General features: G+C 42.2%; 1 protein-coding gene across 3 annotated transcripts; it reads right to left on the bottom strand.

Moving 5' to 3' along the window:
* Nucleotides 1-4: 4 nt before the first annotated feature.
* slc37a2 (solute carrier family 37 member 2) lies at nt 5-23,556 on the bottom strand. Of its 3 annotated transcripts, none has more exons than XM_039005180.1 (18): nt 22,905-23,556; nt 21,658-21,739; nt 20,484-20,574; nt 20,295-20,373; nt 20,069-20,204; nt 18,860-18,936; nt 18,327-18,493; nt 17,846-17,883; nt 17,367-17,513; nt 17,010-17,100; nt 16,779-16,841; nt 14,990-15,075; nt 14,377-14,425; nt 13,974-14,047; nt 13,529-13,607; nt 13,039-13,136; nt 12,028-12,092; nt 5-2,639 (listed from the first exon to the last, which is right to left on the bottom strand). In XM_039005180.1, exons 1-18 carry the CDS (start codon nt 22,961-22,963, stop codon nt 2,624-2,626), a joined length of 1,497 nt encoding a protein of 498 aa, XP_038861108.1. In that variant the 5' UTR covers nt 22,964-23,556; the 3' UTR covers nt 5-2,623. The 3 variants fall into 3 exon arrangements, with proteins under 3 accessions (XP_038861108.1, XP_038861111.1, XP_038861110.1); XM_039005183.1 differs by having other exon boundaries at nt 17,367-17,483; XM_039005182.1 differs by lacking the exon at nt 12,028-12,092.
* Nucleotides 23,557-25,996: the final 2,440 nt, after the last annotated feature.

The raw sequence follows: 25,996 nt of genomic DNA, 5'->3' as shown, positions 1-25,996 counted from the left end.
TCACTCTGGATAAGAGAGTCTTCTAAATGACTAAAATGTCAACAAAAAATAAATATCTACAAAGAATGAAACATCAATTCATTAAAAAAAAAAAGGAATACGGACACTGGTCCCCTAGGTATTTACTTGGCCAGTGAAGCTAAAACTTTTACATTCAGCTCTATACTCCAGCATTTTGGATTTGATATTAAATGTTTTATATGACCCTACAAGACAGAATGTGACCTGTTATTTGAGGGTGAATAAGGATGAGCGAGAAAGTTAGACGCACAAAGATCATGCCCCTAAAAAAATTCTAACCTCTCATCATTATCAATAACAGGGGAGGTTGAGGTATAATATTTATGCCTCTAACTTCCTCACTCATCATTATTCACAATTAATTCATGATTATCTGGAATCATGGAAGCATCCACATTAATGTAGAAGTGTTCAGAAACATATCATATTCTTATTTACTATAGAAGTGACTCCAAAATGACAAAATACATTATTTACCATTCTATTGGGCACAGAATAATCTGAAACACAACCTAAACAAACAGCAAAAGCATCCAACAAATGTTTAGTCTCAAGCTTGATGTAGCCATTGTGTGCTAGGAATATGGGACCAAATACTAAACTTGAATAAATGTAATACACTAAGTGAATTTGTCTAAAAACGTATGACACCTTCAAAAATGGGGGGACTAGATACATAAAATGCTTTCATTTCTAAATAGTTAAACAGAAAACACCCCAAAATAAAAAGGTGACATTATGTATTGTCGGCTCATTTGATTTCAAATCCAAAAAGCTGGAGTATAGAGCCAAATTACATTTTAGCTTCTATGCCAAATAAATATGTAGGAGAGTAGGTAGCGTGCCACTAAAAGGGATACATTTACAATCAAAGTCCCACTTGAAAACATTGGGTGAGCTCGTTTGTTGGTCGCGTGGGAGGAGTTGGCGCTCAACTTGCAATTTAGGAGCCCGACGGCAAAAGTCAAAAGCCCCTGTTATGATACCGATGGTTTGTCGGGAGAGACGGTTCCTACGATTGTGACTAGATGGAGTACAGCTCCATCTAGATGTCGCGTCGAGGACAACAGTTGTTGACAACCGTTGCATTTTAGCTAAGCCCAACCCTTTTCCTAACCTTAACTTCATTCTCCTAACCTGCTAAATGAACTCTCCTAACCTGCTAAATGAACTCTCCTAACCTGCTAAATGAACTCTCCTAACCTGCTAAATGAACTCTCCTAACCTGCTAAATGAACTCTCCTAACCTGCTAAATGAACTCTCCTAACCTGCTATGTACAGAAACTTCTCTCCGTAGCTGAACTCCATCTAGCCCACCGTTTCCCAATGGGGGTCGCAAGAGAAAGTCTGAAATCTTGCTTAGTTCATAGAAGCTGCTAGTTTTAGTTGTAATAAACAGAGCGGTTTCTGTTCTCTTTCTACAAATGTGGCTCTATCTTTTGAATGGTTTAAGCTACAAAATATTATAACCCCATCACTGAAAGATAAGACTCTAAAAAACACGTATGTTTTCCTCTACAATGCCCACAAGCCACGCAGGATTCATTAGAACAGAGTACAAAAGACTAGGCGCTAACTAAATCAAACTGGGTGGGAAAAGAACATCAATGATGGTGTTCTTTTCTACACAGAATTATTGCGTGATGATCTTCTGAACTTCCCAATACCTTTCTGATGCATTTCAGTCACTTCAAACCATACTTCCTTCAGATTGAAATACTGTCAAAGGTACTGTCAGATTGATTTGTAATAGACGGTTATAGACAATTAAAAATCACAAAAAAAATCTAAAGGGGTCGTGGGCCAAAAAAGTTTGGGAACTCTTTATCTAGCCACAACCGTAAAAAATATTAGTCCCGACAAACCATCAGTAGCATCACACACCCTGCTCAAAATTGACGACGAGGCCGGCTAGGAGGGGTGGAGTCAAAAACAAAACAACGAAGTGCACATGGTGGATACAAACTAACTTCTAATCATTGATCAATAAACATTTCAACAACCATTTGCATCAGAGACAAATGGAATAATGTGATGGTGTCTGAGATTTTTCTTTTTTTTTCTTTTTATAGATCGGTCAGCAAATGTTTCCTTATCTGTTGTGTTTTTGTTGGTGATGACATTCACCTCCACAGCCCTTGATTACCTTGAAACTCCTCCTTTACTGCTTATGTAGTTTGGCATCCCCCGGCTGTGCAAAATGATGTCAACTGGAGGGGAGATTGGGGAAAGGCAGTGTGCACAGAATTGTAATGCTAAAACATGAAAGATGCACACTGCACTGAGAGGGGCTATAAGAGAGACAGTCTATTAAAAAAAAAAAATTAAAGTGTATTTTTTGGGTTTAAAAGAGAAAGAGCTTTGCGGTCACTTGAGGAAGGGACATGTTCTCTCTGTCAGACGGTCCCAGAATATCAATGGCCCCTTCCTCCTTTTTCAGCTCCTTTCATCCACTGGGGACGAGGTCTGGACCCATTAAGGCTGAAGGATGAAAGGACTAGTACCGTATGAATCATGGTGTGCCTCAGGGATTATTACTGGGTCATTTTTCCTGCGCCCATCCTCGCAGGTGTGATACAGTCTCTTGTCCCAGGTGGCCACTCAGATTTCTTTGAACCTGCCAACACAAGGTTAGATTAGCCTATTTCAGAATGGACCGAATGCAAACCTATTCCGGTTATTAACATAGGCACCAGATCATTGGATCTGATTAATTCAATGTCATTTCATATTTGAGGACTGGCGGTGTAGGAACCACCACAGAATCTTCAACTGAGTATATCTGGCTACCCAAATAAAGCACAAAATAAACTTCAGTTAGTGCTAAACACGGCTGCTAGAATCTTGACGAGAACCCCAAAATTTGATCATATTACTCCAGTGCTAGCCTCTCTACATTGACTTCCTGTTAAGGCATGGGCTGATTTCAAGGTTTTACTGCTAACCTACAAAGCATTACATGGGCTTTCTCCTACCTATCTTTCCGATTTGGTCCTGCCGTACATACCTACACGTACGCTACGGTCACAAGACGAAGGCCTCCTTACTGTCCCTAGAATTTCTAAGCAAACAGCTAGAGGCAGGGCTTTCTCCTAAAGAGCTCCATTTTTATGGAATGGTCTGCCTATCCATTTGAGAGACACATACTCGGTCTCAACCTTTAAGTCTTTATTGAAGACTCATCTCTTCAGTAGGTCCTATGATTGAGTGTAACTGGCCCAGGGGTGTGAAAGTGAACGGGAAGGCACTGGAGCAACGAACAACCCTTGCTGTCTCTGCCTGGCCGGTTCCCCTCTCTCCACTGGGATTCTCTGCCTCTAACCCTATTACAGGGGCTGAGTCACTGGCTTACTGGTGCTCTTCCATGCCATCCCTAGGAGGGGTGCGTCACTTGAGTGGGTTGAGTCACTGACGTGATCTTCCTGTCCGGGTTGGCGCCCCCCTTTGAGTTATGCCGTGGGGGAGATCTTCTTGGGCTATACTCGGCCTCGTCTCAGGATGGTAGGTTGGTGGTTGAAGATATCCCTCTAGTGGTGTGGGGACTGTGCTTTGGCAAAGTGGGTGGGGTTATATCCTACCTGTTTGGCCCTGTCCGGGGGTATCGTCGGACGGGGCCACAGTGTCTCCCGACCCCTCCTGTCTCAGCCTCCAGTATTTATGCTGCAGTAGTTTGTGTCGGGGGGCTAGGGTCAGTCTGTTATATCTGGAGTATTTCTCCCTTCTTATCCGGTGTCCTGTGTGAATTTAAGTATGCTCTCGCTAATTCTCTCTTTCTTTCTCTCTCTCGGAGGACCTGAGCCATAGGACCATGCCTCAGGACTACCTGGCCGGATGACTCCTTGCTGTCCCCAGTCCACCTGGCCGTGCTGCTGCTCCAGTTTCAACTGTTCTGCCTGCGGCTATGGAACCCTGACCATGTTCTGTTATAATCTCCACCCGGCACTGCCAGAAGAGGACTGGCCACCCCTCATAGCCTGCTTCCTCTCTAGGTTTCTTCCTAGGTTCTGGCCTTTCTAGGGAGTTTTTCCTAGCCACCATGCTTCTACACCTGCATTGCTTGCTGTTTGGGGTTTTAGGCTGGGTTTCTGTACAGCACTTCGTGACATCAACTGATGTAAGAAGGGCTTTATAAATACATTTGATTGATTGATAAAATTAAAACTACTCACAATTTTGCTGGAGAGAGGCTAATGCTATCGAGTTAGTTTGGGAGGTGGAATAAATGGGGGGCAGCATAGAGCAATGAGGTGCACAATTGTTGTTTGAGATGGGGTCTTGCTTTATTTGAAAGCAACATTATTTCACAGGATGTGAGGGTTAGTTTGGAACTTGGAATAAACGGGACAGCGTGAGAGTGGCCGGCGCGATGCGCAGTTGTGGATTATCCACCATACAGCTTCCTTTAACCTTCAACACCGTTTTGTAGCACAAAGAAACAGACACCTTGGCTTGTAGTGTAACTGTATTATGACAAACCCAAACACGTTACACCATGTATTTTGGGTAATGTAGTCTTGCTATCATTTTAAAAAAGCCTACAAGCCCCAGTGCAGCCCAAAACTAGATTTATTTATTTGGTGTAAGAGCTGTTCAAAAACACTGCCTGAAATGTCAGCCTGTTTGGTGTGATGGAGTTTTGGCCTGCCTGGTGACCTCACCAGGTGGTAAATTAGTTAATAAAACAGGAAGTGCATTCTAAATTCCATTAGCTAGTTTTCAGTGTTCCCCTCACCACTCAGACCACTCCCAGACAGCCCTAGCAAAATTGGTGCCTGAGAAATTGAAGCTGTGTGTCTTTTTGGAGGAAGCTATGTGTCTTTTTGACCATTTGAAAACATAGTCAGGTACTTAAAACCTCTATAGGATCGGTGTTAAGCTAACGTAGGCTAATGTGATTAGCATGAGGTTGTAAGTAACATGAATATTTCCCAGGACATAGACATATCTGATATGGGCAGAAAGCTTACATTCTTGTTAATCTAACTGCACTGTCCAATTTACAGTAGCTATTACATTGAAAGACTACCATGCTATTGTTTGAGGACAGTGCACAATTATGAACTTAAAAGTATTAATAAACCAAATTAGGCACATTTGGGCAGTCTTGATACAACATTTTGAACAGATACAGTGGGGAGAACAAGTATTTGATACACTGCCGATTTTGCATGTTTTCCTACTTACAAAGCATGTAGAGGTCTGTCATATTTATCATAGGTACACTTCAACTGTGAGAGACGGAATCTAAAACAAAAATCCAGAAAATCACATTGTATGATTTTTAAGTAATTAATTTGCATGACATAAGTATTTTATCACCTACCAACCAGTAAGAATTCCAGCTCTCACAGACCTGTTAGTTTTTCTTTAAGAAGCCCTCCTGTTCTCCACTCATTACCTGTATTAACTGCACCTGTTTGAACTCGTTACCTGTATAAAAAGACACCTGTCCACACACTCAATCAAACAGACTCCAACCTCTCCACAATGGCCAAGACCAGAGAGCTGTGTAAGGACATCAGCGATAAAAGTGTAGACCTGCACAAGGCTGGGATGGGCTACAGGACAATAGGCAAGCAGCTTGGTGAGAAGGCAACAACTGTTGGCGCAATTATTAGAAAATGGAAGAAGTTCAAGATGACGGTCAATCACCCTCGGTCTGGGGCTCCATGCAAGATCTCACCTCGTGGGGCATCAATGATCATGAGGAAGGTGAGGGATCAGCCCAGAAATACACGGCAGGACCTGGTCAATGACCTGAAGAGAGCTGGGACCACAGTCTCAAAGAAAACCATTAGTAACACACTACGCCGTCATGGATTAAAATCCTGCAGCGCACGCAAGGTCCCCCTGCTCAAGCCAGCGCATGTCCAGGCCCATCTGAAGTTTGCCAATGACCATCTGGATGATCCAGAGGAGGAATGGGAGAAGGTCATGTGGTCTGATGAGACAAAAATAGAGCTTTTTGTTCTAAACTCCACTCGCCGTGTTTGGAGGAAGAAGAAGGATGAGTACAACCCCAAGAACACCATCCCAACCGTGAAGCATGGAGGTGGAAACATCCTTCTTTGGGGATGCTTTTCTGCAAAGGGGACAGGACGACTGCACCGTATTGAAGGGAGGATGGATGGGGCCATGTATCGCGAGATCTTGGCCAACAACCTCCTTCCCTCAGTAAGAGCATTGAAGATGGGTCGTGGCTGGGTCTTCCAGCATGACCCGAAACACACAGCCAGGGCAACTAAGGAGTGGCTCCGTAAGAAGCATCTCAAGGTCCTGGAGTGGCCTAGCAAGTCTCCAGACCTGAACCCAATAGAACATTTTTGGAGGGAGCTGAAAGTCCGTACTGCCCAGCGACAGCCCCGAAACCTGAAGGATCTGGAGAAGGTCTATATGGAGGAGTGGGCCAAAATCCCTGCTGCAGTGTGTGCAAACCTGGTCAAGAACTACAGGAAACGTATGATCTCTGTAATTGCAAACAAAGGTTTCTGTACCAAATATTAAGTTCTGCTTTTCTGATGTATCAAATACTTATGTCATGCAATAAAATGCAAATTAATTACTTAAAAATCATACAATGTGATTTTCTGGATTTTTGTTTTAGATTCAGTCTCTCACAGTTGAAGTGTACCTATGATAAAAATTACAGACCTCTACATGCTTTGTAAGTAGGAAAACCTGCAAAATCGGCAGTGTATCAAATACTTGTTCTCCCCACTGTATGCAATGGTTCATTGAACAAGTCTAAAACTTTGCACATACTTTGCTAAATCTAAATTGCAACTGGGCTAGAATAATATATTATGGCCTTTCTCTTGCATTTCAACAATGGTACAACATGTAATTTTTTAATTTATTTTTTAAATACAATTATTTGTATTATCTTTACCAGATCTAATGTGTTATATTCTCCTACATGAATTTCGACAAACTTCAAAGTGTTTCCTTTCAATTGGTATCAAGAACATGCATATCCTTGCTTCAGGTCCTGAGCTACAGGCAGGAGGATTTAGGCATGTCATTTTAGGCGAAAATTGAAAAAAGGGTGGAATCCTTAAGTTAGCTTCCCGGACTATAGCTTCCCGGACTATCTACATTGAGCCTTGTTGCACTAAGTTATTTTACTCATCACATACGCATACTCATCACATTACTTATTTTACTCATCACATACGCTGCTGATACAGTTTATTATGTCACTTTACCCCTATCTATATGCACATACAATATCTACCTCAATTACTTCGTACCCCCGCACATCGACTCGACACTGGCACCTAGTGTATCATTACTCATTGTGTATTTATTTTTTATTTTTTTTACATTGCTATTATTTCTCCATTTTCTTTTTCTCTGCATTGTTGAGAAAGGCCTATATGTAAGCATGTCACTGTTAGACTACACCTGTTTACCAAGCATGTGATGAATACATTTAAATATACACACACACACACACACACACACACACACACACACACACACACACACACACACACACACACACACACACACACACACACACACACACACACACACACACACACACACACTCAGCAAAAAAAGAAACATCCCTTTTTCAGGACCCTGTCTTTCGAAGATAATTGGTAAAAATCCAAATAACTTCACAGATCTTCATTGTAAAGGGTTTAAAACACTGTTTCCCTTGCTTGTTCAATGAACCATTAATGAACATGCACCTGTGGAACGGGCGTTAAGACACTAACAGCTTACGGTAGGCAATTAAGGTCACAGTTATGAAAACCTAGGACACAAGAGGCCTTTCTATTGACTCTGAAAAACACCAAAAGAAAGATGCTCAGGGTCCCTGCTCATCTGCGTGAACATGCCTTAGGCATGCTGCAAGGTGGCATGAGGACTGCAGATGTGGCCAGGGCAATAAATTGCAATGTCTGTACTGTGACACGCCTAAGACAGCACTACAGGGAGACAGGACGGACAGCTGATCATCCTCGCAGTGGCAGAACACGTGTAACACCTGCACAGGATCCGAACATCACACCTGCGGGACAGGTACAGGATGGCAACAACAACTGCCCGAGTTACACCAGGAAAGCACAATCCCTCCATCAGTGCTCAGAGTGTCCGCAATAGGCTGAGAGAGGCTGGACTGAGGGCTTGTAGGCCTGTTGTAAAGCAGGTCCTCACCAGACATCACTGGCAACAGCGTCGCCTATGGGCACAAACCCACCGTCGCTGAACCAGACAGGACAGGCTCTTCACTGACGAGTCGCGGTTGTCTCACCAGGGGTGATGGTCGGATTCGCATTTATCGTTGAAGGAATCCTCCTCCCTCATGTGGTACCCTATCGGCAGGCTCATCCTGACATGACCCTCCAGCATGACAATGCCACCAGCCATATTGCTCGTTCTGTGCGTGATTTCCTGCAAGACAGGAATGTCAGTGTTCTGCCATGGCCAGCGAAGAGCCCGGATCTCAATCCCATTGAGAATGTCTGGGAACTGTTGGATCTGAGGGTGAGGGCAAGGGCCATTCCCCCCAGAAATGTTTGGGAACTTGCAGGTGCCTTGGTAGAAGAGTGGGGTAACATCTCACAGCAAGAACTGGCAAATCTGGTGCAGTTCATGAGGAGGAGATGCACTGCAGTACTTAATGCAGCTGGTGGCCACGCCAGATACTGACCGTTACTTTTGATTTTAACCCCCCCTTTGTTCAGGGACACATCATTCCATTTCTGTTAGTCACATGTCTGTGGAACTTGTTCAGTTTATGTCTCAGTTGTGTAAATATCAGTGGCGTGCCGTGGGCCTGGGGCCTGGGCCTTCAGTGATGTACTACACAGTCCCACCCGAATTAATCCACCTCATTATGATGCCATGGCTCTAGAAACTATACATTTAGACAGAAACGCAGTATAACCAGGCGTTGCGTCACCTTGAAATTGACAAATTGACATTTTTGGGTAAACAGTGTTTACCCAAAAACATGACACAATCAATGAGTCTTTTCAATATTTCCCTTCACCTTTTCATTGTCCAGCTCCGTTGCCCTGCGCGTTTGTTCTTTGAGCTGTCGATCCACTCCGGTGTCCCCAAAAGTTTTCAAAAGCACCATTGCTTGTTAGGAGCCTGTGAGCCATTGACAGCGCTCGTAGTTGAAACTTTGAAAGTGGCGAGCGAACGAAGCACTTTCCCGCCTGTGACAGGCTTTGTGGCGTCGGGCGACCTCTCCTTACAATGTCTAACTTTTCTTGAAAAGTTCGTCTTGAGAATGGCGTTATAATTATATCCTCGACCAAATCGATATCTTCTCCTCCTTCCGCCATTGTGGGTTGAAAAAACAGCTTAGTAGTAATTAATTCGTTTATCAAATTCAGTTTCCTAGATCTCCATAGGACCTGCCTCTCAATATTGGTAATCCAATCAAAAGGTGCACGCACTACGCCTGCTAGCTGGCTCCTGTGTAACACTGGAGCCAGCCAGAAGGCGTACAATAGCCAACTCTAAAGCTGATTGGTTGACACTAAATTTTCATTTCCATTCACTATAAGCTACAAGCGCCCGCACTGTTGATTCTGAAGGCCTGAGGGCAGATTTTAGACCCCTGGCAACACATGATGGCTGAATATGATTGGATAAAAGATCTAACATAAAGACCAGCCCTCAAAATCTCAACCTGGGGCTGGAAGCAGTGCAACCAAGAGGAAAGCTATGAAATGAAGAGTATAACTCTTACTCTGGGGAATAATTTAATACATATTTGTGGGAAAATATATTTAAAAAAAAATTATATTCTGATGATGTTTAGGCCAGCAGAGAAGGCCTTGCAGGCCCTGACGGCCCACCACTGGTAAATATTTGTATGAACATAAGATTCAACATGTTAAGTTTGCTGAAAATAAACGCAGGTTGACAGTGAGGACGTTTATTTTTTTGCTGAGTTTATACACACACTACCGTTCATAAGTTTGGGATCACTTAGAAATGTCCTTGTTGAAATGCACATTTTCTGTCCATTAAAATAACATAAAATTGATCAGAAATACAGTGTAGACATTTTTAATGTTGTAAATGAGTATTGTAGCTGGAAACGGATGATTTTTTATTAAATATCTACAAAGGTGTACAGAGGCCCATTATCAGCAACCATCACTCCTGTATTCCGATGGCACGTTGTGTTAGCTAATCCAAGTTAATCATTTTAAAAGGCTAATTGATCATTAGAAAACCCTTTTTCAATTATGTTAGCACAGCTGAAAACTATTGTGCTGATTAAAGAAGCAATAAAACTGGCCTTCTTTAGACTAGTTGAGTGTCTGGAGAATAATCATATGTGGGTTTGATTACAGGCTCAAGAACTTTCTTCTGAAATGCGTCAGTCTATTCTTGTTCTGAGAAATTAAGTCTATTCCATGCGAGAAATTGCCAAGAAACTGAAGATCTCGTACAACGCTGTGTACTTCCCCCTTCACAGAACAGCGCAAACTGGCTCTAACCAAAATAGAAAGAGTGAGAGGCCCCGGTGCACAACTGAGCAAGAGGACAAGTACATTAGACTGTCTAGTTTGAGAAACAGACACCTCACAAGTCCTCAACTGGCAGCTTCATTAAATAGTACCCGCAAAACACCAGTCTCAACGTCAACAGTGAAGAGGCGACTCCGGGATGCTGGCCTTCTAGGCAGAGTTGCAAAGAAAAAGCCATATCTCAGACTTGCCCATCTAATCTTTCATTTTTATTGGCCAAAGAACACAGACACTGGACAGAGGAAGATTGGAAAAAAAGTTATGGACAGACGAATCTAAGTTCGAGGTGTTCGAATCACAAAGAAAAACAATTGTGAGACGCAGAAAAAATGAAAAGATGCTGGACACCATCTGTCAAGCATGGTGGAGGCAATATGATGGTCTGGGGGTGCTTTAGTGGTGGTAAAGTGGGAAATTTGTACAGGGTAGAAGGGATCTTGAAGGAAGGCAGGCTATCACTCAATTTTGCAACGTCATGCCATACCGTGTGGACGGCGCTTAATTTGAGCCAATTTCCTCCTACAACAGGACAATGACCCAAAGAACAGCTCCAAACTATGCAAGAAATATTTAGTCAGCTGGTATTCTATCTATAATGAAGTGGCCAGCACAGTCACCAGATCTCAACACTATTGAGCTGTTGTGGGAGCAGCTTGACCGTATGGTACGTAAGAAGTGCTCATCAAGCCAATCCAACTTGTGGGGGATGCTTCAGGAAGCATGGGGTGAAATCTCTTCAGATTACCTCAATAAATTGACAACTAGAATGCCAAAGGTATGCAAGGCTATAATTGCTGTAAATGGAGGATTCCTTGACGAAAGCAAAGTTTGAAGGACAATTATTATTTAAATTAAAAATCATTATTTATAACCTTGTCAACGTCTTGACTATATTTCCATGGAAAACAAGGACATTTCTAAGTGACCACAAACTTTAGAACGGTAGTGTATGTATATATAAATAATTTGATACAGTGTCTAATAACACCAACTCTAGTCATCCATTCAAAGACAATCACGTCTCAAATCCTATGGGAACCTGGTGGAAATATACAACTCTCAAGACGCAATCAAGGTCCCAGGTTAATCGTGAATGACAACTTTTGATTTTTTAAAATAGCCTGAGGTGCAATTGCAATTTTTCCCTTATTAAAGCTAGCCAATTAATCAGCAGCCTGGAGGCCACTTTGGAGTAGAATAATGAGCACCCTTAACCTCTAGGGAAAGGCTAATGTATAAAGCTCTGGGAAGTAGCTCTATTTGTGGCTTTGACCTGTATTTAAAGGAATAGTCATTTTAGTCCACACTCAAGTCAAATTGCATTTTGCCCCTTTTAAGTGAAGCAGCCAGTATTTGTTCATTTCTTGGATAAAATGGGTATGATTTTATGACTAACATGACTTATTGCACTTAGCAGCCTCTTTATCATAAGAAAAGGAAACCAGCTTTGGGTTTCCTGATTGGTTATCATTCCCAGCAGTGTAGTCGTGAGCGGCTTACCCTCTATGTCTGGGGCTGTGTCCACACCAGCCCCTCACCTCTTTATACACTAGCCTGGACAGCAGCTAGAAAACAGGGAGACAGCACACTCAACACAGCTTACTAAAACATATCTATGTTTTTACACATAGAAATATATATGTAACACAATTTAAAAAACAGTCCCAGACCAATATTCCTCCACCAAACTTTACAGTTGGCACTATGCATTCGGGCAGTTAGCGTTCTCCTGGCATCTGTCAAACCCAGATTCGTCCGTTGGACTGCCAGATGGTGAAACTTGATTCATCACTCTAGGGAACGTGTTTCCACTGCTCCAGCGACCAATGGCAGCGAGCTTTAGCCCACTCCAGACTACGCTTGGCATTACACATGGTGATCTTAGGCTTGTGTGAGGCTGCTCGGCCATGGAAACCCATCTCATGAAGCTCCCAATGAACAGTTCTTGTGCTGACGTTGCTTCCAGAGGCAGTTTGGAATTCGGTCGAAGTGTTGCAACCGAGGATAGACAATTTTTAAACGCTACATGCTTCAGCACTCGGCGGTCCTGTTCTGTGAGCTTGTGTGGTCTATCACTTTGTGGCTGAGACATTGTTGCTCCTAGACATTTCCACTTCACAATAACAGCAATTACAGTTGACCGGGACAGCTCTTGTAGAGCAGAAATTTGACAAACTGACTTGTTGGAAAGATTGCATCCCATGATGGTGCCACATTGAAAGTCACTGAGCTCTTCAGTACGAGCCATTCTACTGCAAATGTTTGTCTCTGGAGATTGCATGGCTGTGTGCTCAATTTTATACACGTGGCTGAAATAGACGAATCCACTAATTTGAAGGGGTGTCCACATACTTTTGTAGTGTATTGTAGTAATGTAGTGTATCATTTGGTATCAAGGGTATCATTCATTTTGTACAAAATCCACAGGTGTAGCACCTTCTTTGAACATGTGGCAAAAATATTGTAGTGATTTATAAAACATGTTAATAAAAACAAAGATTAAAAACTAACCAAACAGGCGAGTATATCAGCAGTGATCAGCATGAAAAAGACATTGTTCCATCCCGTCGGAGAGATCAGCCCTGCTAACAGAGGACCTAGGGCGGCACCTAGAGGACAGTCAGAAAATAAGAGAGTCAGGGGAACCAAAGCACCTGAAACCAGGACTGGATATACAATCTGATTTGGGACAACAATCATAAAAAGTCTGCCTTTAGAACACCACATGATTTACAATGGAAAATAGTTTTGTATGAGCCATGGACCTTGTACATAAACTGTATACAATTTGTAATTGTCACATAACACTGCAATGACTGAGCATCTCTCAAAACATAGGCGACCTAAAATAAAAACCTTCCTTCATGCATTGACACAGGCACACAAAGGCATCTTAGCACCACCAACCCATGACTAGTTACCATTACAAGCATCAAATCTAAAAACAACAAGATCAAAGAGTACCAATCCCCCGTGTGTGTCCTAGAAATTCCCCACATACCTATTGACCCCGTGCCGTCAATAATTGCAGTGACCGTTGACAACGCTCTAGAATTTCCTCTCAGGCTCTCATGCGTCCCCTATGAAAGGAAAACCCTCATTTTGAATCAACATTCAGCATAAAAGACTTGGACTCTTTCCAAATGTGTCTCTCCTCAATTCCTTGCGTTCTCTCTCCTCCGCCTCTTCTCAAAACGCATGGAAGGTGAAGGTCTGACGGGAGGGACCTTGGGATCGTCTTCTCCAACACGGTTTGAGAAAGAGGCGAGGGAGATAGAATGCAAGGAATCGAGGAAAGACGCATTAGACAGTGTCTTGGACTAACAGGGAACCTGGGGAATTTGGGGTGAGAGGGGGCAAAGAAGGGCTTATCTCCACTTCGGGAGAGCTGAGGACTTCATGTGAGAAAGGTATGCAGCAGTGCAGCCTGGGATGGATGTGCTTACCAGGTCAGCAGACACAGCGGTGGTGATGAGGGCGTAGGGGCCGTTCACCAGGGCTCCGCACACCAACAGCATCCCTACAAGGCAGAGGAAAACAGCAACAAGTGGATCAGGCATGTACAGTATGCTAGCTAGCAGACAAAGGCTATTTTTAATAAGCTTTTCATAGTGATATTGTGGTTGTTATATTGGTTGCACCGATTGCAAGTCGTAGATAAGAGTGTCTGCCAAATGACAAAGCGTAAATGTGAAATCCACAGGCTACAAACACACAACCGACACACAGTAAAGTACAATGTACAATGTGTTAAATTGGAGCATTTATGTAGTTCAGTAAGAGGCGTTGAAACCAAAATAGCTCTATGGCTTCAAAGTCAAATTTCATACAGAATAACTTAACTCTTACCGATTGTGGTTGCTAGGCTATGCTGTCCAATGTGGTTGAACAGGAACAGCTAGGAAAGCAACAAAAAACAAACATTTAGATTGGATCGTGGGTCAAATGTGTCACTCTTGAAGGATTTACTAACCCACATGCAGACCCAAAGGAAAACATTGAGCTATGCTGAAAAACGGATTGACACACTACTGTAAAGGAGCTCACGGACTAACATAAAATGTTTTCAGGCTTGGGCAGCGGGTGAAGTTCACTGCCAAATCCAGAGCTCCAAGCACAGCCAAATTCCTTTTTCTGTGTCCATCATGCAGTCATATTTACATTGCATATATGTGATTGTGTGATCAAAACTTTGACATAGAGAATTGCCTCTTTTCATAAGTGAATATAAAGTGTCTAGTCCACATTTATAATTCAGGTATTTGTGCAGGCCTTTCCTTATCAACAGTATATTTTGCCCAGCACCGGTTTTCTAAAGTTTGGAATGTACAGATTTCCCTTGAATGCCACATTTACAATTTAAGGAGTCATAAGTGTACTATACTAAAGAGACACTATAAATGGCCATGGTGTTACACATGGTTAAAAGCCAGTGATGTCTTATGTGTGAAAGCACACTCACCATAGGGGCAGCCAGGATTAACATGACACAGCAGGTAGAGGCTCTGCCCCCAGTTTGGTCCGACACCAGTCCAGCCACGATGCCCCCTGCAGAAACACAGCACACACCCTTAACACACAGGGGGAGACAGCAGTCCTATGATGCTGCCACCCCCGTGCTTCACAGTTGGGATGGCGTTCTTCGGCTTGCAAGCCTCCCCCTTTTCCCTCCAAACATAACAATGGTCATTATGGCCAAACAGTTCTATTTTTGTTTCATCAGACCAGAGGACATTTCTCCAAAAAGTACGATCTTTGTCCCCATGTGCAGTTGCAAACCGTAGTCTGGCTTTTTCATGGCGGTTTTGGAGCAGTGGCTTCTTCCTTGCTGAGCGGCCTTTCAGGTTATGTCGATATAGGACTCGTTTTACTGTGGATATAGATACTTTTGTACCGGTTTCCTCCAGCATCTTCACAAGGTCCTTTGCTGTTGTTCTGGGATTGATTTGCTCTTTTCGCACCAAAGTATGTTCATCTCTAGGAGAGAGAATGCGTCTCCTTCCTGAGCAGTATGACGGCTGCATGTTCCCATGGTGTTCATACTTGTGTACTATTGTTTGTACAGATGCTCCCAAGGATGAACCAGACTTGTGGAGGTCAACAATTATTTTTCTGAGGTCTTGGCTGATTTCTTTAGATTTTCCCATGATGTCCAACAAAGAGGCACTGAGTTTGAAGGTAGGCCTTGAAATACATCCACAGGTACACCTCCAGTTGACTCAAATGATGTCAATTAGCCTATCAGAAGCTTCTAAAGCCATTACATAATTTTCTGGAATTTTCCAAGTTGTTTAAAGGCACACTCAACTTAGAGCATGTAAACTTCTGACCCACTGGAATTATGATACGGTAAATTATAAGTGAAATAATCTGTCTGTAAACAATTGTTGGAAAAATTACTTGTGTCATGCACAAAGTAGATGTCCTAACCGACTAGCCAAAACTATAGTTTGTTAACAAGAAATTTGTGGAGTGGTTGAAAAACGAGTTTTAATGACTCCAACCTAAGTGTATGTAAACTTCTGACTTCAACTGTATGTTTGGGGGACAGAGGAAGGGTTAGTTATTCAAAAATCATGTTAACCCCTATTTTTTCACAGAGAGCGAGTCAAATTTTTCTGTTAGAATAATGTTAGAATTGTTCCACTTTGACAGAGTATTTTGAGTAGATTGGTGACAAAAAAATACAACTAAATCCATTTTTAGCCCACTTTGTAACACAATAAACTGAAGAAATCCAAGGGATATGAATACTTTTCCAAGACACTGTATATGGTCTGTTTTGTTACGACTGCAGACATTTTCTTGTTTTGCCTGTTTTGTTATGACTGCAGACATTACTTGTTATGCCTGTTATGTTATGACTGCAGACATTACTTGTTATGCCTGTTTTGTTACGACTGCAGACATTACTTGTTATGCCTGTTTTGTTATGACTGCAGACATTACTTGTTATGCCTGTTTTGTTACGACTGCAGACATGACTTGTTATGCCTGTTTTGTTATGACTGCAGACATGACTTGTTATGCCTGTTATGTTATGACTGCAGACATTACTTGTTATGCCTCTTTTGTTATGACTGCAGAAACCACTCATTATTTCTATGATTTGTTATAACTACAGTGCAGACAAAACATCCAGGTAATCAGAGAAGAGCTTCCTGGTTCCTCATATGATTTTACAGATTATTGGGCTATAAGAAGGTTAGATAATGCCATATAAAGTCCGCCACAAAACTGTTAAGGCTTACCAACAATTCCTCCTACATCAAATAGTGTTGACATGTCCCCAGCTTCCTTGGGGTCAAAATGGGCTGAGGAAATAAACATTGGGAATTTTAAGTGACACAGTACGCAAAATTAATTGACAGCTTATCTCACAATGCAAAGCAAATCATTATCAGCTTATAAACATTGTTAGCATTTGAACCCTCAGGTGAAATGACAACTGTAAACAAATAGGAGCTAAACTGAGTACGTACCAACGTTAGCAATGTAGAGAGGAAGCCAGTAGAGGAAAGTGTAGCTAACGAGCTTAGCGAACAGCAGACAGAGGGAGAACTCCATCACGCCCTGTAAGATAACAAACATATTACACAGTCATAGCAACTGTCATAACAACAGTCAACTGCATTCATGTGGGTTTTGAGAGTAATTACCAACAATGAGTCACAACAGAGGTCAAACAGGAATTCAAGGCTTAGGTGCAGTGACATAAAATACAACCCATTATTATTTTTGATTGCCTGTGTTTTGCCAGAGGAATACTTGTGTAACATTTGCTGAGATTCAGCAACTGAAACAGCTTGAAATGAAAGTAGATTGTGATCCCCACTCACAGGTATCCTGAGGGCCCCACAGAAGCTGATGGCCTTGGTGTGCTCCTCTGCCGGCTCAGAGGAGATAGAGTTGGACTGGCCAGGACTGCTGAAGATCTCCTCATTACTGTATGAGTTCTGTAAGAGAGGCTCCTTCTCATTGTCCTCCTGTCCGTACACAGCAATTAGCATGGGTCTAACCAGGGCTGCAACTATTGACTGTTTTAAGGTTGAATAGGTCTGTCTGACATTTATTTTATTACTCTATAATATCAAGTCTTACGAAGGAAAGTAATGTAATGACAAAACGGTGGTCATCACAATACAAAAATAAGGTCAAAAACTGGGCATAGCTGGTAGCCTAGAGGTTAGTGAAGTGGGCCAGGCATCATATCTCAGGTGCAACCTACACCTACTGCCCTTGTGGCCTTTAGCAAGGCAGCCCTTCTCTATACTACTAAGGGCACCAATTACTTAATGTGTTCTTTGGTTGTACTTACATGGTGTTGCGGAGGGCTGCAACCGACATCTTCTGGTTCTGTGACAGAAAAAAGGTTTTGCTCACAAATACATTTTCATGTCAAAATACAGTCTTGGGACAAGCCAACTCTCATTTTACATTTTGTCTTAATGTTAACAGTCTAGGTTTAAGATGAAATGCCTGCAGTGAAAACTCTGAAATGCAACATGATTATTTTTCAAACTAGCTTAATAAAAATGTATCCTCCATAACTTTATAGTAGCAATGAACATTTTGACTATGATCTATCAAGCTTCAATAAATTGTAATGGATTACAGTCAGCACTATTGGCATGTTTTGAACAAGGTCTGGGCATATCCATAAAGCGTCTCAAAGTAGGAACTCTGATCTAGGATCAGGCCCCCTCTGTCCATTCATTATAATCTAAAAGGCAAAACTTCTAGATCAGCAATCCTACTCTGAGACGCTTTAAGAATACGGGCCAAGAGGTCAGACTCACTCTCCACCAGGAAGAAGAAGCAGAGAACGCCAGTGGAGGCGATGATGATGCCAGGCACGATGAAGGACATGCCCCAGGCCGAGGATACGAAGACGCCAGCGATGAGCGAGCCCAGGATGTTGCCTACCGAGGTGTGGGAGTTCCAGACACCCATGATGAACCCTCGTCTGGAGGGAGAGGGACAGACACATACAGATAGGATGGAAATGAGAGGTGGATTTACCTTGAGAAACATTGTACATCTTGACGGTGAACAGTGAGACAGCTTACTAAATACCGAGGACAGCTTTTGGCATTCAAATGCTGAATTGAACTGGACGCCTGTAAATAGTTCCTATTTTGAATGTCCAAAATCTTATTACAATCAAACCTGCTCAACCAAAGGTGCTGAATGGACAGTTGTTTTTACTTTCACATCATGTGACTGACTGTGAGCAACAGATAAAAACCCTGCACGAGATGGAAAAGAGGGTACTGATACTGCGTAGTCAGCATTGCTGAACCAGTCTACAGTAAGGATATGTCTCACTCACTTCCCTTTTCCAAACCAGTTCCCAACGCAGGCCACCACTGCAGGCCAGCCCGTTGTCTGCACCAGTCCATTCATTGCCTACGAAAGTAAGAGGGAGATTGAGGTCTTTAAATTCTCTGTTATTTCAACATTAAATATGTCCCTACACCCGACCCAATGAGAGAAAAAGAGAGGGAGATTGTGATACAAAAAGTATCTCAACGAGAAAGAGAGAAAGAAAGAGATACAAATAAAAATTGAGAAGGTGGGAGGGCTGGTTTCCTACATTGCATTCTCACAAACAGCCTTGAGAAAAGTACTGTCATTGAAACACTCTCTCAGCCTCCCTCCCTCACACTATCGCTGTCACATGATACTGAAACAGAAAGGGGCTACCTGGACTTGTGCAATAAGAAATTCCTAGCCAGTTGTAGCTCAATCTTGAGTGCAATGATCACGTTCCCGCACTGACTGACTGTGTGGAGGCTCATTGATTTAACGTTACGTTAGTCTACATGATACACTAGTAAAGTAATAAAATATATATAACTGTCGGTTATATTAGCCACGACTTACCGTTCTTTGTGCAGCTTCAAATGTTGAACAAAGTTGGAAATTGTTGCGCCTCAGTCTGTAATTTTATTCCCGCATGTTTTGCAAGTTGCAATCCGTTTTTTGTTGATACAGCGTTGTCTTTATATCCGAAAATAATAATTTGGGGTATCATCTTTCCAAGGGCTCCATCTGAATTCACCCGCCGACGTTCCTCTGCACTGCCACGCACAACTTTTTCTCAGCTGGCATAATTTGATTGGCTGCTGTCCGATTCAAACTGTAATCCGTTAAATGAAGAGTTGATGCGCTGCACACTTTTTTTAATAGCATCATTTTTTATATTTGGGCTTGGGGAGGGTATCAAGTCAGGTCGAGTCATAAGGCTCAAATCCAAGTCAAGTCACGAGTCATTGGTGTTAAAGTCAAAGACGATTTTCAAGTCATCATATTTGTGACACGAATCTGACTCGAGTCCAAGTCATGTGACTCGAGTCCACACCTCTGGCTGTAAGTAGCAGTAGAAGTATTGTTTCCCGTTAGTTTACTCCAGTCAGGGAAGGGATGGTAGTGTATGGCGAAAAAAAGTATAAATAAAGTAATAAATAAAAAATTTGGTAACTATGCTGCAGAGTGTGAGCAAGTGACTGAATGGTTTTGGAGGAGATTTAACCCGTACCTGGACGAAGGCGTAGTACCATATTGAGTGGATGTTCAAGTAGAAGCCCAGGCCAAACAGACACGTGAAGAGACCACTGAGAAGCATACCGATGGTCAAGTAGTAGCGCAGGGGCACGCGCTCTCCAAATATCCCACTGTCAAACCGCACAACATCATCTGGTCAACTGCTTGTAGTGAGTTAACACACATATACAAAACACAATCAAATACATCCTTCTGCCTACCTGAAAAACATGCCAATGGCATAAGCAACCAGGAAGGAGTTGTCCACGGCTCCAAACAGTGTCTGGTAGTTGTCCTGGTCTGGACAGAACAAGAGGACACCGAAAATATCCAAATGAAATCTGCGGTCCCATTCTACTGACATGTTGTGCTTTCTAGATGTTGGTTTTGTAAGCACTCAGAAAACTCACCAAAGGGCGCCCAGTCACACCAGGTTTCATTGTCAGTTCCATTGAGGTTTGGAGGTCGAATGAGGGTGGAACAATTTCTGTGCAGCTGACTCTGTACATGCATGGGGCAATAAGCAGAGATTACACACATGGACATAAAAACACTCAGCCTTTAAGACAACCTGCATAAAGATGGCAAAGAACTAAACGTCTTGAAAGAAAAACAACTATGAAATCACTTTCTCACAAGCTATACTGAACATAAACACAACATGCAACAATTTCAAATATTTGACTAAGTTACAGTTCATATAAGGAAATCAGTCAATTTAAATAAATAAATTAGACCCTAATCCATGGATTTCACATGACTTGGCAAAGGTACAGCCATGGGTGGGCATAGGCCCACCCACCTGGGAGACTGCCCCCCCCAATGGGCGCAAGGGCCAGCCAATCAGAATGAGCTTTTCCCCACAAAAGGGCTTTATTACAGACAGAAATACTCCTCAGTTTCATCAGCTGTCTGGGTGGCTGGTCTTACGATCCCACAGGTAAAGAAGCCGGATGCGGCAGTCCTGGACTGGCATGGTTAAACGTGGTCTGCGATTGTGAGGCCGGTTGGACGTACTGACAAATTCTCTAAAACGACGGCTTATGGTAGAGAAATTAACATTAAATTCCCTAGCAACAGCTCTGGTGGACATTCCTACAATCAGCATGCCAATTGCACACTCACTCAAAACTTGAGACATCTGTGGCATTGTGTTGTGTGGCAAAACTGCACATTTTAAAGTGGCCTTTTATTGACCCGAGCACATGATGCACCTGTGTAATGATCATGCTGTTTAATCAGCTTCTTGATATGCCACACCTGTCAGGTGGATTGATTATCTTGGCAAAGGAGAAATGCTCACTAACAGGGATGTAAACAAATTTGTGCACAACAGAAATAAACTTTGTGTGTATTTAAAATGTCTGGGATCTTTTATTTCAGGTCATGAAACATGATACCAACACTTTACATGTTGTTTTTATATTTTTGTTCGGTATATAGTGTTAACTATTGTAGTGCGGCTCAAGTGTTCTAGGGATTTTGTGGCCTAGAACACCTAGAGATGTAACAATATAAAAGCTAAACAGTGTGGTCATACATTTCAATAACGTTTAATACAGGTTTGTGGAGACAGTATATCACCTTAACGATGCTGATGGGTTTCCGGGAGAGATGGTAGCTGGTATAGAAGAGGAAGGTGAGGAAGAGGGTGAAACCTCGGTACCTGGACAGAGAGAGTAGAAGAGCTCATTCTAATGTTATCCAAAGCAAATACCATGCCATGAACTTCGACCTCTTTGTAAGTCAAAGCACACCCTCTACAGTTTTTAGGACAGTCTCTTTCTTTCACATGGTCTAGACTAGAAGTCTCCAGGGATGTTAGCATCATAGGACCAGGAAGGAAGGAGAGGGGAGAGAGACCGAGAGGCAAGCTTCAAACTACCATCCTGGAGAGGGTTCTGGGGAGAACACAAAACCATCGTTCACATGGACTTGTCTGTACAGTAGACAGTACACATAAGCTTTTTTTTTGTGGGAACCTGACATGGAAACAAAACAGGGTATTCAGAATAGTTCTTCAGTGCTGGGAGCAGTACAGGGACCTGGCTGCCTCATGACACTAGGTGCACACTGCACAGGAAGGCAGCTAGCTACAACCCACACACAGTGCATGTTCTATACTGACTGTTTACTTTTCCTGGAGTGGAAAGTCAGGTTTTACCACAAGTTAAATTCAGTTAACACCTCACTTACAACCTAGTGTAACCTCCTCATACCCAGGCTAATTGCGCACAACATGTAGAATGCTTCTCAAATTACACCATATTAGTGTCCTACTTTTGACCATGTGCTGTGGTCAAAAGTGGTACACTACATAGGGAATTGGGTGCCATTTCAGACTCAGCCATTCGGGAGGAAGTGTAGTGCCTGAGACTAAGCCTGCTGTGACCTTTAACCCTTTAAGCATACTGGATCAGTGACAGCAATAATGCAGAACGTTTTGTTGATTGCAGAATAGTTACAGAAATCCAACAGCCTTCCAAATCCAAGAGCCTTCACCTAGGATGATTGCATGTAACATTCTATGATTGTCAATGCTTCTTTTTGCAAATACATATTTGAATATGGGGTTTAACTATACCTAATGAAACACTCAAATGAAATCTAGACGGTTGACTAATTCCTAACATTCTAGAATGTCAGTATGTCAGTAATGCATAGATAGAATGACACCAAATATCTTGCCAATCATTGACATCTAGCTGATTAAGGACAAAACCGCCGCTTCCCCTCCCCCATCATCAAAGTACATACTGTAAAATGCAATGCATTTAGTTTTGTTTCCATAAAGGGTGTCACAATATAATTCAAAGACAGTGTCAACTTACCAGCTGTCTCTTGAGAAGGACGTGATCAGTCTAATGCCGGGAGCCAAAGAAGACCTCATCTTTGGTGTAGTAGCCAAAACAACTTCTTAAAACTTGTTAAAACCGCTTACAATTTTCTCTAAGACATGGCTTCAAAAGATATATCGGGCGCCTTATATACACTCAATTGATGATATAGTATTTGTACAAAAACTAGGACTACAAAAAAATCTCTAAAACTAGCTAAAAACAAACTTAAACGATTACGTTTCGTTACATGGGACAGCTTCTTTTCTCACAGGCTCTCGCTTGAATTCTTTTCCACTTGTCTTTGATTAAAAACACACCGATTTTTCTTTTATTAATTTCAAATGTATTAATTTAAAATATAAAGAATAAAAACACTCCGCGCACTGATCAAAAAAGTTTCAGTCGCTTTGCTATTCCTACTTCATGATGATGTGGGTGAATCTCCACAAACAATGAATTCCCATCGATTTCCATACTTGCTCGAGTCCGCTGATAGCGTTATAAAAGCCTGTTCCTATAAATACTCTATGCACTTCTCTACCATGTCACAAGGAAATGTGTACATATGTTAACAGATTGTGTGCATAATAGTTTGAAGGCAGTCCTTCCCTAATGTTTTCCAAACTCAGGCAAAACGCCTCAACAAAATCTATATTCCGAAGTGTGTAGACACGTGATTCCCGTGTCTGACGTCACAGAATTAAAGGAGCGATGATTGAATGGGAGAGTTCATGGGTGGGCAGAGTTTGTATAGTTCAGTCCATTCTATTGTACATGAAATGTAATCTCCATTCAACCGGGGCACCGGGCTATGAAAAAACAATATCGTCCATTAACTCTTCAAGTAGCAGAGAAGTACGGTTTGTCTTCCTTGATGTGTTATAACCTACTTACAGCAGAAAATGATGGCTATATTTTTATATACATTCTCTAAAATTACAAATTTAAACGTTTCTTGGGTCATGTTGGGGGAGATTTTCGGCACAACACCGGCAAGGTGGAAAAATCAGCCGTTCTGCCCTGGAGCAAGGCAGTTAACCCCCCTAACAACACCTGCTCCACGGCAGCCGATGACATGATGTTGATTAAGGCATCTCTGATTTCAGAAGGGTTGGATTAAATGCGTAAAACACTTTTCGGTTAAAAGCATTCAGTTGTACAACTAACTAGATATCCCCCTTCCCCAGAAGTGTGCTGAAATGGACAGTGTGAAAATAAAATATTATTTATTACAGTTTGTGAAAAGGGTACTGATGCACAAACACCTTGAGGGTGGTCATGATGAGTGAGTCTCATGATTAGAGTTTATGAACTGTGTTACAGTGAGAGTGGAAAAACACACACCAGAATTTCAAATAAAGTGTTGAGAAAACATTTCATTATTAGCCGTCTTAACCATCAAATTAGAACTACACACATAGGCAATTTGTGAAAAAGCAGAAGAATCTGTGCACTCTCTAATAGCAATAGTTTATGGTAATGTGATCTCGTTTACCAGGCTTAGTTGTGGCATTGATATTAGACTCGCTTTTATCTTCTGGTAAGAATGCCTTGGAGTTTTTGGAAAGTATTCAGACCCCTTGACTTTTCCCACATTTTGCTACGTTACAGCCTCATTCTAAAATGGATTAAATATATTTGTTCCCTCACCAATCTTCAAACAATACCCCATTATGACCAAGAAAAAAGTGTTTTTGAAATTTTGCAAATGTATTAAAAATAAAAAACAGAAATGCCTTATTTACATAAGTATTCAGACCTGTTGCTGAGACTCGAAATTGAGCTCAGGTGCATCCTGTTTCCATTGATCATCCTTGAGATGTTTCTACAACTTATGAGTCCAACTGTGGTAAATTCAAATGATTAGACATGATTTGGAAAGGCACACACCTGTCTATATAAGGTCCCATAGTTGACAGTGCATGTCAGAGCAAAAACCAAGCCATGAGGTCGAAGAAATTGTCCCTATAGCTCCGAGACAGGATTGTGTCGATGCACAGATCTGGGGAAGGGTACAAAACATTTGTGCAGCATTGAAGGTCCCCAAGAACACAGAGGCCTCCATCATTCTTAAATGGAAGAAGTTTGGTACCACCAAGACTTCCCAGAGCTGACCGCCCGGCCAAACTGAGCAATCGGGGTAGAAGGGCCTTGGTCAGGGAGGTGACCAAGAACCCGATGGTCACTCTGACAGAGCTCCAGAGTTCCTCTGTGGAGATGGGAGAACCTTCCAGAAGGGCAACCATCTCTGCAGCACTTCATCAATCAGGCCTTGATGGTAGAATGGCCAGACTGAAGTCCCTCCTCTGTAAAAGGCACGACAGCCCGCTTGGAGTTTGCCAAAAGGCACCTAAAGGACTCTCAGACTATGAGAAACAAGGTTGAAGGAAAGATGAACGGAGCAATGTACAGAGAGATGCTTGATGAAAACCTGCTCCAGAGCGCTCAGGACCTCAGACTAGGGCAAAGGTTCACCTGCAAACAGGACAACGACCCTAAGCACACAGCCAAGACAACGCAGGAGTGGATTCTGGAAAAGTCTCTGAATGTCCTTGAGTGGCCCAGACAGAACCTGGATTTGAACCCGATCGAACATCTCTGGAGACACCTGAAAATAGCTGTGCAGCAAAGCTCCCCATCCAACCTGACTGAGCTTGAGTGGATCTGCAGAGAAGAATGGGAGAAACTCCCCAAATACAGGTGTGTCAAGCTTGACGCGTCATAATCAAGAAGACTCGAGGCTGTAATCGCTGCCAAACAAAGTACTGAGTAAAGGGTCTGAATACTTATGTAAATGTGATATTTCCATTTAAAAAAATTATTACAAAACAAATCTACCTGTTTTTGCTTTGTAATGTAACAAAATGTAAGGCCTTAATGTAACAAAATTCAAGGGGTCTGAATACTTCTCAAATGCACTGTATCCTACAAGTTTAGCTTCTCATTTTTTCATTAATAAACATGAGCATTTATCATATAGGAAGGCGTTTTACATTCATTCAGTTTTGGTGAACACTAAAAAATACATATAAAATCAATCTTACCGTAATAGGAAACAGTAACAAATCACCCAAACAATGCAA

This window comes from Salvelinus namaycush, chromosome 12 (assembly GCF_016432855.1).
Source record: "Salvelinus namaycush isolate Seneca chromosome 12, SaNama_1.0, whole genome shotgun sequence".
Taxonomy (NCBI): Eukaryota; Metazoa; Chordata; class Actinopteri; order Salmoniformes; family Salmonidae; genus Salvelinus; species Salvelinus namaycush.
The sequence above is the reverse complement of the archived record's forward strand: the minus strand, read 5'-3'. Positions and strand labels throughout refer to the sequence as shown.